The 12,752-nt window shown below is 41.3% G+C and overlaps 1 protein-coding gene across 3 annotated transcripts in view; it reads left to right on the plus strand.

Annotated features, from left to right (window-relative positions):
- Positions 1-12,752, plus strand: part of LOC133951386 (alpha-2-macroglobulin-P) — a 26,825-nt gene continuing 14,073 nt past the window's right edge. Inside the window, exons 1-18 of one of the 3 annotated variants that reach the window (XM_062385299.1) lie at positions 1-210; positions 1,743-1,923; positions 2,710-2,866; positions 3,310-3,362; positions 4,101-4,121; positions 4,486-4,654; positions 4,740-4,824; positions 5,515-5,635; positions 5,739-5,853; positions 5,937-6,046; positions 7,335-7,490; positions 7,705-7,941; positions 8,772-8,835; positions 9,863-10,008; positions 10,162-10,311; positions 10,551-10,712; positions 11,555-11,636; positions 11,739-11,859. In XM_062385299.1, coding sequence (XP_062241283.1) covers positions 86-210; positions 1,743-1,923; positions 2,710-2,866; positions 3,310-3,362; positions 4,101-4,121; positions 4,486-4,654; positions 4,740-4,824; positions 5,515-5,635; positions 5,739-5,853; positions 5,937-6,046; positions 7,335-7,490; positions 7,705-7,941; positions 8,772-8,835; positions 9,863-10,008; positions 10,162-10,311; positions 10,551-10,712; positions 11,555-11,636; positions 11,739-11,859 — 2,255 coding nt within the window. In that variant the 5' untranslated portion in view covers positions 1-85. Of the gene's footprint in view, positions 211-1,742; positions 1,924-2,709; positions 2,867-3,309; positions 3,363-4,100; positions 4,122-4,485; positions 4,655-4,739; positions 4,825-5,514; positions 5,636-5,738; positions 5,854-5,936; positions 6,047-7,334; positions 7,491-7,704; positions 7,942-8,771; positions 8,836-9,862; positions 10,009-10,161; positions 10,312-10,550; positions 10,713-11,554; positions 11,637-11,738; positions 11,860-11,920; positions 12,066-12,752 lie in introns of all 3 variants that reach the window. The other 2 variants (XM_062385300.1, XM_062385298.1) reach the window with 2 other exon arrangements.

A 12,752-nucleotide genomic window follows, 5' to 3' on the forward strand; every position in this document is an offset into this window, starting at 1 on the left:
TCTCTCCCTCTGGTTGAGTCCGGGCAGGAAGTTCGTCCTTCTCCTCCTCCGCCTCAGTCCGCTTTCTGTCGTGTTGTCTGCAGACATGCCACCTGTGCTCCAGCTCTGCGCTGTCATCCTCGCGTCGGTGCTCCTGCACACTGCGACGTCGGTGCTCCTGCCCACTGAGGCGTCCGTGCTCCTAACCACGAAGGCGCATCTCAATGAAACGTAAGTCCCTTTGCTGCGCTGCAAAAGTTTGGCATGTGCGTCACGCCAGCAAGACGCCGAGTGCACGCGCCAGGTTTAGGGTTTGTCTAAATGCATGCGAGTCAAGCTGCGCGTGATTGGTTTAGCAACAAAGTTACTCAAAAAGACAAGTTGTGTCGCGGTCTGTTTTTGCGTGTTTGTTATCGTCAATAACTTGGTCCCAATTAAAGTCCAGCGGTTGGCCTCAGGACACCGTTACGCAATGAGGAGTCAAGATGTGGTGTGAGTGTGCGTGCGTGTGATTTGTTTGTATGTTATTGGGTGTTTGTCAAAAGTCTCTCCACCAGCCCATCGACAATCTGCTTGTATCTGCCAGTTATCTGGACGACAATGAGAGAATGTGCTGTCATAACTAAAGTGGGGAGCTCAGTGATTTTTGTTGTTCATGATGACTCCTGACCACTGTCCCTGGATATTGATTTCCATTCCGATCTTTGTTTGCAGTTGTGTGTCTGTTTCTCTCTCTGTGTGTGTAGGTGGAGTGTGTAGGTGTTCTGCTCTGGGTCCATCATGACTTAGAAGGCTTTTATAGATCAGTATCCGAGTCAGATGCTCAATAAGACAAAACTTTATTAATCCCACAATGGAAAAAAAGTCACTGGTTAGACCAGCAGATAGTCAGAATGAGGTCAATGAAAGTGTAAAATAGGCATAAAGTAAAAAATATATACACTTATTACTTAAGAAGACGGAAAGTATTTGTAGAGAAATGTACTTGTGTAAAGTGCAGTGGCACAGGAGGATTACACAAGAAAGTCCACTGTATATGAAATGAGTATAATGCTATACATTAACCGTAGTAGCTTATACTACATAGCAGTATACGAAAAGAGCTATAAATGTGGAATAAAACATTTAAGTCATGCAACAGGATATGTGTTAATGTGCAAAATGACATTTGGGCAACACAATGCTTAATTAAATGTGTCTTTATTTATGCATGGCACCAGCAGCTTCCTGCTTGTCGAGCAGAAGATAATTGATCCACCTCAATGGTGGAAGACGTAATACTTGTTTTAGCAACAGCACCAACGCCACATTCCATTCCACTGCATTCATATTATAATCATCAAACTGCACCTCTAAATCAAAAGCTCATAAGTTCTCAGGCAGATATATTGCAAGTACAGTAAAGTAAATGGTATTTCTCTCTCAAAAGTAGCAGATTAGAAGTCAAAAGTAGAAGTGTACTTGTCCCTGCTGGTCTTTTTTGTGCTTTTAAATCTGCAGCAACTGATTTTATCTGTTCAAGTCAATGTGGCAAACTTTTGAGCATACAGTTGTCTGTTTACCCATCCAACAGACATGTGGCAACATTGTTTGCATTGAGTCAGGTTTCCAGCTACTGGATTAATGTTGAGTCCAAAATTCACTCTCCTTTTTAGCTCTGTTTTCCTTTCGACCAGTTCCAGAGAAAAAAGAAAGGTCAGGGTCTTAAACAGCGAAGAATATCCTCCTGTGTGTTCACCAGCTAATCCTTTCTCTACCTCCAGTATTTTCGCAGTGACTGTGAGCTCCCGCCTCACAGCAGGTCAACAAGAGACTCTGTGTGCCCAGATCCACGGGCCCACAGAGCCCGTCTCTCTGACTGTCGCCCTCGAAATGGACTCTGGTCCAACCGTCCTCCTGGAGGAAGCTGTCAAACAGGACTTTTACCGCTGCTTGAACTTCCAGGTCTGACTCAGCGCATGCACACACAGTTTGCTTGCTCGGAAATGTTAACAAAAACATTTTCCACGCACAATGCTGTTACCATATCCCCTAGCCCTCCATTAAAAGTAATTGCTCAAATCCTGTGGTCAATATGTACCTAATTATCCAGCCGGCGGTCAACTCCAATGGTGCTCTGTAAACTACTGCTCTGGTCTCTGTCACATCGCTGCTCGCTGTTATGCAACTTACAGGCCTTGCTACATATTGATGCGAAACGATCCACCAACCCCAATTAGCTCTTTGACAATAACACTTAGTTTCACTTCATTCCCCTTTGTTTGGGCCTGGAGCTGGACTGGTCTGGAATCTGTTTATTTGCAACTAAACAAAGGCTGCAAAGGCTAGTTATGTACCTGCATTCCTCTGGGAAATATCCTCTGACCCCCTACTCTGAGTCTACACACACACACACACACAGACACACACACACACACACACACACACACACAAATCACCCCTGACAGTAGCTGCAGTCCCTGTTATGTAACGGCAGCTCCATTATTAAGTGAAAACATATGCTGAGCACGTACGACAGCACTTCCTAATTAACCTTTTTTAGTGGAAAGGGTATGGTATTCCTCAATATCACCAAGTACTCATTCAGTAACATTATAGATGACAGATGTTTCCCTGCAAACCCACTCCAAAGAAGGAAAATGCGGAAGAAGTTCAATTCAGTACAGAACAAATTGTGCTTTTGCACGAGACAGCATTTAAAACTGCACATTGCTCCCTCTGATCCCATAGGTCCCGACGGTGACCGTCAGGACTGTGGCAAACCTCTGGGTGACTGTTCAGGGCGAGAGCGCCTCAATGAGGAAGACGACTAAACTTCTCATTGAGCCTCCTGCCTTCATCCATATTATCCAGACTGATAAACCCATCTACAAACCTGGACAGACTGGTAGGTGTCTCACGTTATGAATCATGACTCATCAGAATATTGATGTGTGGTAGAATTTGTAATACTCTGCTGTGGTTGGACTGTTCGTTATATGCCCCCATTCTCGAGACTGCTTACAAATTCAGCTGTACTTGCACATTTTTTGGTTTTTAGTTCATGGAATCTGCATAATGCTGGGGTACGACCTGACAACTTTAGGAATTATGTGTAAATGGCGGTTCCTCTTGAGTTCTTGGTGAAGTTGTTTATAATCCACAACTTTAGCATTCAAAAAATACAATGCAGATTTTAAGCGGGGGTTTCCCCCTAATTTAGTATTTGTGTTATTGTTTTTGGAGCACAATTGTCTGTTTAAACAGAAATACACACGTCTCTCTCAGACATTTCTGTCCATTAGCTTCATTTTGATTGATGGTCATCGTTTCCTTCCCTTTTCTTTAAAGTCAAGTTCCGAATCGTGTCCATGGATACAAATTTCATCCCTGTGGCTCGGGTGGTAAGTTTTATTTACTCTCTTCCGACTCGTGTGATACTGTGTGATGTGTCCAATCATTCCAAACGGGGAACTTTGCAATGTGGTGTGTTTTCCACCAAGCAGTCAGTGAATCTTAGAGTGAGGTCTATTTTGGTTCAGGAGAGTGGGAGGGGAAAGGAGGACTGTTTGTTGATCTTGAAGACAGCGTGGGTGTGTGGCGCTGTGTGGAGTAGTGTGATAAACATGCTGTCAGAGTTCATTTGGCGCACACTGCATTTGACCCAAACATCTGAGTCAATATGGGCTCAAGGCCTTTTCCGTTGGCGATGAGAGGCTGGAAACATAACGGTGTGCAGTGACTGTGAAATCCATTCAAATATATCGCTTCATGAGGGTGGTGTGCTCGTAGTACATCCCATCAGTTAAAAAGGATACTTCAAATGATCTGAACATTAAAGCTGAAATGTGTATAATCTAAGTATTTTTACACACTGCACCACAGCATCAAACACTATGTTTCTCCTTATTTGGACACGTCGTATAATACAATATTTATATGTTTTTAGAGGAGCAAAAGTCCCTTAACATTAACATATTTCCCTCCAAAATGTTGTGTAACACAGTCTGCCTAGTTTTATCTCTGTAAACTAACTAACTCTGTGAACTAATGTATATCGAAACTAGTGTTCAATCACATTATCACATTGTAAAAAATACACTATTGTTCATTAAAGCTTTGTTGTATCTTTTTTCTTTTAGTACAAAGTGGTGGAGATCCAGGTGAGGAAAACTAATTGACTCCTGCCAACTGTATAATTCATGTCAAGGCAAAATTATTATTATATACATCATTGTAAAATAGTTATTTGTACTGGGCTCTTATTAGGCCCCCTTTTTAAGCCCCTATGTGTTTGACTTCAACCTCCAGATGTACCAATAATAGCCAGCTCGGCACTGATATCAACCAATCAAATCCCACTGAGGTGCAAGTGCAGAAAGCTCTTTCAAGACTTCACCTATGTCATTTTTCTAAAAACAACCCGCATTATTTGACATAACAGTGACTTGACAATGCTAAACCTAGGGGTTTCAATATAATGCAGGTTGGAGCAGCCTTGAGTTAATGTCTCTTTACTGTTTGTAGGATCCCAATTCAAATCGCATTGCCCAGTGGTTGGATAGGCCCATTGACGGAGGGATCCTTGATCTTTCCCACCCTATGATTCCTGAAGCAGTGCAGGGAACTTACAAGATCACTGCCTCAACGGACAAAGGGGAGCAAGAATCTCACCAATTTGACATCAAGGAATACGGTCTGCTGCAGTTACATCCTAACCAATATCTCACATTTAGTAAAAAGTCTTTGTTATATGTAATATTTTGTTTCCTTTGCTTTAGTTTTGCCAAAATATGAGGTAAAGGTTGACCTGCCCAGTGTCATAAGCATCCTGGATCAAGAGGCACTGCTTAAGATTTGTGGAAAGTGAGTGTCCCACTGGAATACAACAGATAGAGATTCACAATGTCACTGATGTTTAGGATGGACAGCACCATCTGTTTAGTAGAGTCACACTGAAAATGTCAGTCCAACTTTTGTACTTCAATGTACCATCAATGATCAGCAGCCATAGCACTGTATCATATCACAATTATTTCAATTGAAAACACTGCGTTGCGTCATAATCTGAGAGAAAAGCTGTGTGTGTGTGTGTGTGTGTGTGTGTGTGTGTGTGTGTGTGTGTGTGTGTGTGTGTGTGTGTGTGTGTGTGTGTGTGTGTGTGTGTGTGTGTGTGTGTGTGTGTGTGTGTGTGTGTGTGTGTGTGTGTGTGTGTGTGTGTGTGTGTGTGTGTGTGTGTGTGTGTGTGTGTGTGTGTTCTTCGCTCTGCACACATCTGTTAACTTAGTATAATTTCCGATTAAGATTATTAACCCCTACATTTTATTTATGTCATGAGTACAAAAAATTCAGAACAGTAATTGTTAAATTAGGGAATTTAGACCTTGTATCCATCTTACATGATGAATATCCTTCTGTTTCTAGTTTTTCGCCTTCTAATTCCATTTTACACTTGCCATGGTCACACAGCTTTAAATGGTTTAGTTTAAGTAAACAACTTTTTTTTTTAATCTGTTTAATATCAGAATCAATTGTTTGTGCTGCTGTTTCCTGCAGATACACTTATGGGAAACCAGTTGTTGGTTCAGTCAAGGCAGTGCTCTGTAGAAAAGCTACCATTTCTTACTGGTATTCAAGAACCCAAGAGAAGGACATCTGCAAGACTTATGAGCTAACTGTGAGTACACCAGAGTAAAATGGATTGACTCTCTGTAATCACTGTGATTTATTTACAAATTTGACTTTCAGAATATTTAAAGTTACTTTTGTATATCTTCTAGACGGATACAAATGGATGTGCCACACAAATTGTAAATGTGGCAGACTTCTCCCCAAACAAGACCACTTACGAGGATGGTTTTGAGGTGAATGCTGAAATGGAAGAGTATGGCACAGGTAGGTTGACTGGATGCTCTCTGTTCATTAAGGAGTGAGCAGCAGTTCCTAATGAGCTATGACCTCTGTGTATCACCATCCAGGGGTCACCCTTACAGGCAGTGGACAGACCGGTTTCAGCTATCACATCCGAACTGTCACCTTTGAGGATGTACCTGAATCATACAAACCTGGCATTCCATTTGAAGGAAAGGTAATTTGTTTGGAGTAACATGCATTTCTTTTTATCACTACTTGTGGCATAGGGTTGATGATGTCATATGGGGAGAGCGTGGCCTAGGTTCGAATCCCACTCTTTCCCATCTGCATGCCTAAGTGTCCTTGGCAAGATACTGAATGCCTAAAATGGCCCCTCATAAAAAATGCTGAGTGTTCTAAAAACTGTAAGTCGCTTTGGAAAAAAGCGTCAGCTAAATGACATGTAATGTAATGTAATGTCAGACGACCAAATACTTTAGTCCAGACTGAAATATCTAAACAAATATTGGACTGATTCCCATAAGGATGAATCATGTTGATGATCTTCTTGCTTTGCCAACAAAGCAGACAGACGTTTTAGAGTCGACACTGTAGCAGATTTTTGGTGGTTGAATGTTCCTGACTGAAATGCTCCTTGGGAGTCTTAGTCGTCCCACAGGTATTTTTTCCTGTGGGTATTATGTTTCAACTTCTACTCAGAAAACCAAGGAACCAAATATCCCAGAATGCAGTTACTCAACATTTGGACTAATTGACGTCCAGTGTTTTTAAACCTGGACCCTATGCTAACAAATGTGGTCATGTAATTGAATGGTACATACAACAACTTTTGGAATTAGCCCAGGGGATCGCCGCCATCAGCACCCGTGGCTGCAGTGGCTACAATAGCGACAATCCACGGAATGTCGCTCACTGAGAAGTCTCACTCTCAACCATGCAGCAGCCCGATGTCCATTCTCGACCTGTTGCCTATCATTGTTCTTCTCCTGATTCACCATCCACCCTGGTGGGCATGAAATAATGAAAAAGGTTAATTAGAGTCCCCAGTAGGTGAATACTTGTTTTTGTAGACTAACTCACAGGCCACAAGGACATCACACTTTATATTTAACCTCATTCCAAGGCAGCTTGCCAACTATTAGACAGGTGAAGATACAAAAGGCTGTAAATCCTCCTGGTCCCCAGAGTTTTGATAACTCTAACCTGCTCAATTGTCAATATGAAATCAAATTGTGCATTGATATCAGTATTCATTATATGCAGTTAAGACTATCTCAGTAAAAACTGATCACTTTGAACTATTTACATTTCAGACACTCTATTCACGTTCCTCTTTGGCCACCAACGCTACTCTAGCACCATTCCTTATAAACCTGCAGTGTAAAAGTCAGATTGCCAATAATATTTCTGATCACATTCAAGCGCCAAGAAGTAACAAATCAAATGACCACTTCAATGACACCACTGCAAAGTTAGAGTTTGTATTCTTGTCTTGTTTGCAGGTCAAACTGACTGGTCCAGACAATAAACCTGTCGCCAACGAGCTGGTGGTCCTGCTTGCCGCCCCCTCACAAAACCTCACACTCACTACGGACAAGAAAGGCATGGCTTCATTTTCTCTGGACACATCTCTCTGGAAGGACACAGTGAATCTGCAGGTGGGTTACTGCTCTTCAGGATTTATTCACCCGTTTCTTTTAGTTTCCACCAAATTTACAATCAACATTTAACTATAGCAACTGTCATTCCATTCATTATGTTGAAGGCGGCCCACTTAGGTTTATGTTCTAATCAGTCATGTTGGTTTTGTGTTGGCGATATTGTTGTTGATAGTAGAGTGTGAATTTGACCTGTCACTCATTATGTCAACAGGCAAAGTCTCAAAACCACAACGAGGATGAACCATATTCGCCGAACTTGCGTAGTCCAACGTACAGGTCGGCCTTCCACCAAGTCAACGTGTTCTACTCTAAGAGCAGTAGCTTTTTGAAGCTCATGCAGGTCGGAGAGAAGATCCCTTGTAACAAAGATGCGACTGTGCGCGCTCAGTACATCATCCAGGGGGAGGAGCTAAACACTGGACAGGAAGTCCTTGACTTTTTTTACCTGGTATGTGTCACAAGTTTTAAGCTACTCAGAATTGTGAAATCCATCTTTCTCAATGTCATTTTGTACTAACACAGTTTATAAAAATAACATCATAGGGACACTTGTGATGCACCGGAAGCAATGTCGGTGGCATCCATCATATTGTGAGAACTCTTTGATTAATTTATACAGTGGAAACCGGATGTAGTGATCACTCATTTATATGGATCAAAAAGCTTGGGACAGAATCCATCTAAACATATCAAGTAATCTGCTTACAGTGTTTCCTTTTGGGTCTTCTTTATATATATATATATTTTTTTTTAAACTGAGCACTCGCCATCTCCTCCAGCTCTACATACACTGACTAAATTTACAGATTATGTTGTTTTAACCCAGTCTGAGTTTACACAGGTGTCTGATGAAACCGTTTGTTTGTGTGAGTGAGCGTATCGGTGTGTTTGTGTCAACCCGAGAGAAAGAGATTTTACTTGTTAAAGAAAAGTTTCGTCGTCATTATTATTATGTGATGATGAGTGTTGATATTGTGGTGTCATTTTATCGAAATTAATGTCTAAGCTGAGAGAGAGCAGAGAGAGATAATTTTGACATGGGACAAACATGATCACTATAAGCTATTTCCGCTGTATTAGATTAGGGTCATATTTTGAGGACCAGTAATTAAACCCAATCCTCATGGCTGCGTTCCAATGGCTCAGTGTCTACTCAAAGTTTTGCAGAGAAGAAGCAGATGTAAATCATTAATTCAATTTCAAAGAGGGGTTTTAATGTGAAAAACAGACATCTGTGCCTGTCTGTCTTTAATTTATTTCCTTCCTCTTTCTTTGTAGGTGATGTCCAGAGGACGAATTGTGCAGCATGGCCGTATCCCAGTGGCTGTTAAAGCAGGAACTGGTACAGAATATTTTGTTATTTGAACAAAGAAAACTTGGTGATATTCAGCATTCAACAACGCTCATGAAAAGACCACAAGCTAATGTGAAGTATTTAAAGTCATGGAAAAAAAATTTGGCAACTTTGTACAAATAACACACACACACACACACACACAGGAGGAGACGAAACGTGATGCACACAACCAGGACATCAGTGTTAAAGCGTCTGGAACAGATTCACGATCTGACAGTTATTAATAACTAAATAAATGTGATTATGAGTCTGTGCGTGAAGAGTAACGGAGATGAGCAGACACACACACAAACACTCCTGCAGACAGAAGAGAAGTTCTGCCAGCAGATTATGATGCAACGCTGTGTGTTAACTTCATTGTTGCATAAGAAGCAATGCCTTGTCTTATCCACAAAAGTATCAAAATATGAATTCAGCAGGTTTTCATGAAGATCATTTCTATTTGTGGGTGAAGTTTGGTAAGGAACAGAGGAGCAGAGTCACAGTGTCATGCCGTGCCGGACACTCGCTGCTCATTCAGACCATGGCGCCGAAATGATGTACTTTTCTTTAAAGTTCAATTAAAAGCGATGTTTCCAAAGTCCATGAGTAATCATGTTAAATAATTGGGATGTGGATTTTTGCCATAATCAAGCAGCCCTGAATAGAAGTTCGGAAACGCTGGTGCCCCTATTTTATATTGAAAACTTTGTAATTCAAAACCAGAAATGTTGAACATGACCAGTGGCTGTAAAGGGTCACATGATGGGTGATTTAAGGCTTGTTGGTCTGGACGCAAGTTATAACTGATATGGAGCCAAAACACTTGTGGACTTTTGGTCTGAAAATACTGATTTCATAATGAAAATATGGATGGAACCCTCAAATTAAGTCTAGCAACCTGTTAGTTCCTCCTGTGCATAAAACAATATTATTTAATTCGGCAAACAAGAAATATATATAATTTCTGTTTATTTATGTGTTTTGATAATTGTGTCACATTTCTTTGTCCCTTTTGTGCTTCATGCTTTAGTCAACAAAGGGGAGTTGTCCATATCACTCCAGCAGGTGACCAACCTGGCACCATTTGCCCAGGTGGTAGTTTACACTTTGATGCCCAGTGGAGAAGCAGTGGCCGACAGCCAGGACTTCCCCATTCAGCTCTGCCTCAACAACAAGGTGGATTATTAAATGAATACAAGACCCTTTGATGTATACAAATATATATATATCTTTTTATACATAAATTTGAGGCTTGACAAGAGGATAGACATTAATGTCATCTAATCTGCTCGGAAACTAAAGCAAGTGCCCCTCCTGTCTGCTGTGCAGGTGGTTCTGAAGTTCTCCTCCATCCAGCATCTTCCAGCAGAGAAGACCACACTTAGTCTCCAGGCTCACCCAGGCTCCATGTGTTCTGTGAGGGCCATCGACCAGAGTGTCCTCCTGCTGAAGCGACAGCAGGAACTCTCTATCAACTATGTACGGCATTGACCCTCATTGCTTATTTTGCCATGTCAACAACTAATCCGGTGGCAAAATGTAACATGGTGTTTGGATGTAAATTACATGAAGCCTTGATTTTTAGGGATAAGTGGAAGTAACGATTTATCCCCAAAACCCAATGTCTCAATGTTTTCAGCATTTACACCATCACTGTGTGGACCTCCCATCATTCAGTGTGCTGACATACCCCTATTAACCCTGGTGTTGTTGTGCAGGTGTACAAACAGCTGCCTTTACAGAAGATGTCAGGTTACACGTATGACGTTGAGGACGGAGAGCCATATCCCTGCCTGGTTGTACTCAGCGCACCTCGTCGAGCGTCCCGCTCAATCTACTATGAACCTGAGCAGAAGAACGACGTCTACAGCATCTTTAAAGTAAACATTTGGATCATTTGTTTGGAAGGGGATAAAGTAGATATTGATCAGAGATATGTGGGCTAATGCATATTTATAAGATCCATTGATCTCTGTGGATTGCTTTCTTTTAGTACAGTACTTTTTCTTTACACTTTTCTTTCTGTTTCTAGATCTAGTTCTGACTAACTCTATTTCTCTAAGTCTCTACCTCTTACCTCTCTTTCCTTCTCTCTTCTGTCTTTATGTATCGTACTATCTCTGGCTCCTTCTGTCTCTGTTTATCTCTTTTGATTTTTCCTCTAGCTGCCTTGATCTAGCTTCATTTAGTATTGAAAGGGGACATATTATGAAAATTCCCCTTTTGTAGTGCTTCTACACGTTAATTTGGGTGTCTGGCATGTCTACTGACCCAAAAACTGTGGAAAAAAAACAACTCCCGCGATGTCTTATGGGTCCTCTACGTCAGAAACGTCATGCTTGAGTGACTGAGAATGAGCTTCCGTATCAGTCTCTCGTCACAATGAAATGGGAGTCTCTCTTACATGGCCTTCGGCTGGCTCATGACCTTTTAAAGGAGCAGGCACTCAAAACAGGTCAATCTGAGGAGGTCTGTTTTAGACAGGGTAAAAAGGTGCTGTTTTAAATGATCCTTGTTGTATTTTGACCAAAATATGTTACAGACATTTTATTAAGACCCCAAGGAACCATATGAACTTGTGGTCAAATGGGCATAATATGTCCCCTTTAACAGTTTAAATGAGGTTAAGCATCTGGGTTCACCACTAGCGATCAAATTCTATACAGGTTATGACTTGAGAGTTTCTCCTTTGGTTTTATCATCACGCTGTCTCTTCTTCTAGGGAATTGGAATTAAAATTGTGACCAACTCCGATGTGAAAAAACCTATTGACTGTGATAACTGGTATGGTGAAATACAAGAAGGTACGATTTTTGTTTTACAACATGCAACTGGCAGTTGGCTGCTCACCCAACTGTCCATTGATACTGGTCCCAGAATAAGAAACTTGTCATTTTACTGTGAAGAATATTCAACAGTGATGTTACAAGCCTCTCTGGAACCTGAAGGTCCCCTAGAAGGAACTGGAAAGGAGACTATTAGATCATACTTCCCTGAGACCTGGATCTGGGAGCTGTTTTTTGTTGGGTAAGTTATGTAATTACTTTTTTTGTGTTTTTTTTTTTTTTTTTTATCCATGTGTTTCTAGATGCCTTAGACTCTCCTGTCCCCATGGCCTTCAACATGATGCCAGAGGATACAGGTGTCGTGCGGAGAGATAAAGTTGAACACAAGAAGGAAACCGTCAGGACATTCTTCCCTGAAACCTGGATCTGGGACCTAGTTACTGTGGGGTAATAATCATTAATTAGAGATTAAACGATCTTTCCTATTTTCAGAGATGTGCATTTTAAGCTGGCAGAGTATATAAAAAGTGTTGATTTTATATATAAAATTTATTTTGTCTTAATTTTACTTGCAGTTTACCAGAGGCCCTGAAGTAAATGTTTGCTTTGTCCAGATTGATTTATAGATGTAACATCACATATTTCCCATGTGAAACTAATCTTAACCCTGAAGCTATGTGAAACTTAGAAGAAATGGAAAACAATACACACATCGTTTCTGTTTTCTAGCCAAAACAGACATGCTAGTTCTGTACACCATCACTCACAGTAGGAAGCGCGGTGCTCCGCTCTGAGCGCCGCGCGCTTCCGTGTATGGTTGGAACCCGGGATCACATTTCCCCCTCCCGGTCCCGCGCCCCACCTGATATGCCTCCACGCCCCACAGTTTGAGAATCACTGGCTTGTTTAACAAAATGTTGTCAGAATTCTAGGATGGATTTGCATAAAATGTTGTACTGACATTGACAATGACACTGACGTTGCTTTGTTACCAGACAAAGCAACCAAATGACTTTAGTGATCTGCAGACTTCTTCCTTAGCACCACAGTGAGGCTCACCTGGTCTCTCGGGTGATTTGCAGTAAATCACTAAAGTTATAATTCCAGTGACAAGCTAAACAACAGTCTGGAGGT

Source organism: Platichthys flesus, chromosome 4, assembly GCF_949316205.1.
Source record: "Platichthys flesus chromosome 4, fPlaFle2.1, whole genome shotgun sequence".
Classification (NCBI taxonomy): Eukaryota; Metazoa; Chordata; class Actinopteri; order Pleuronectiformes; family Pleuronectidae; genus Platichthys; species Platichthys flesus.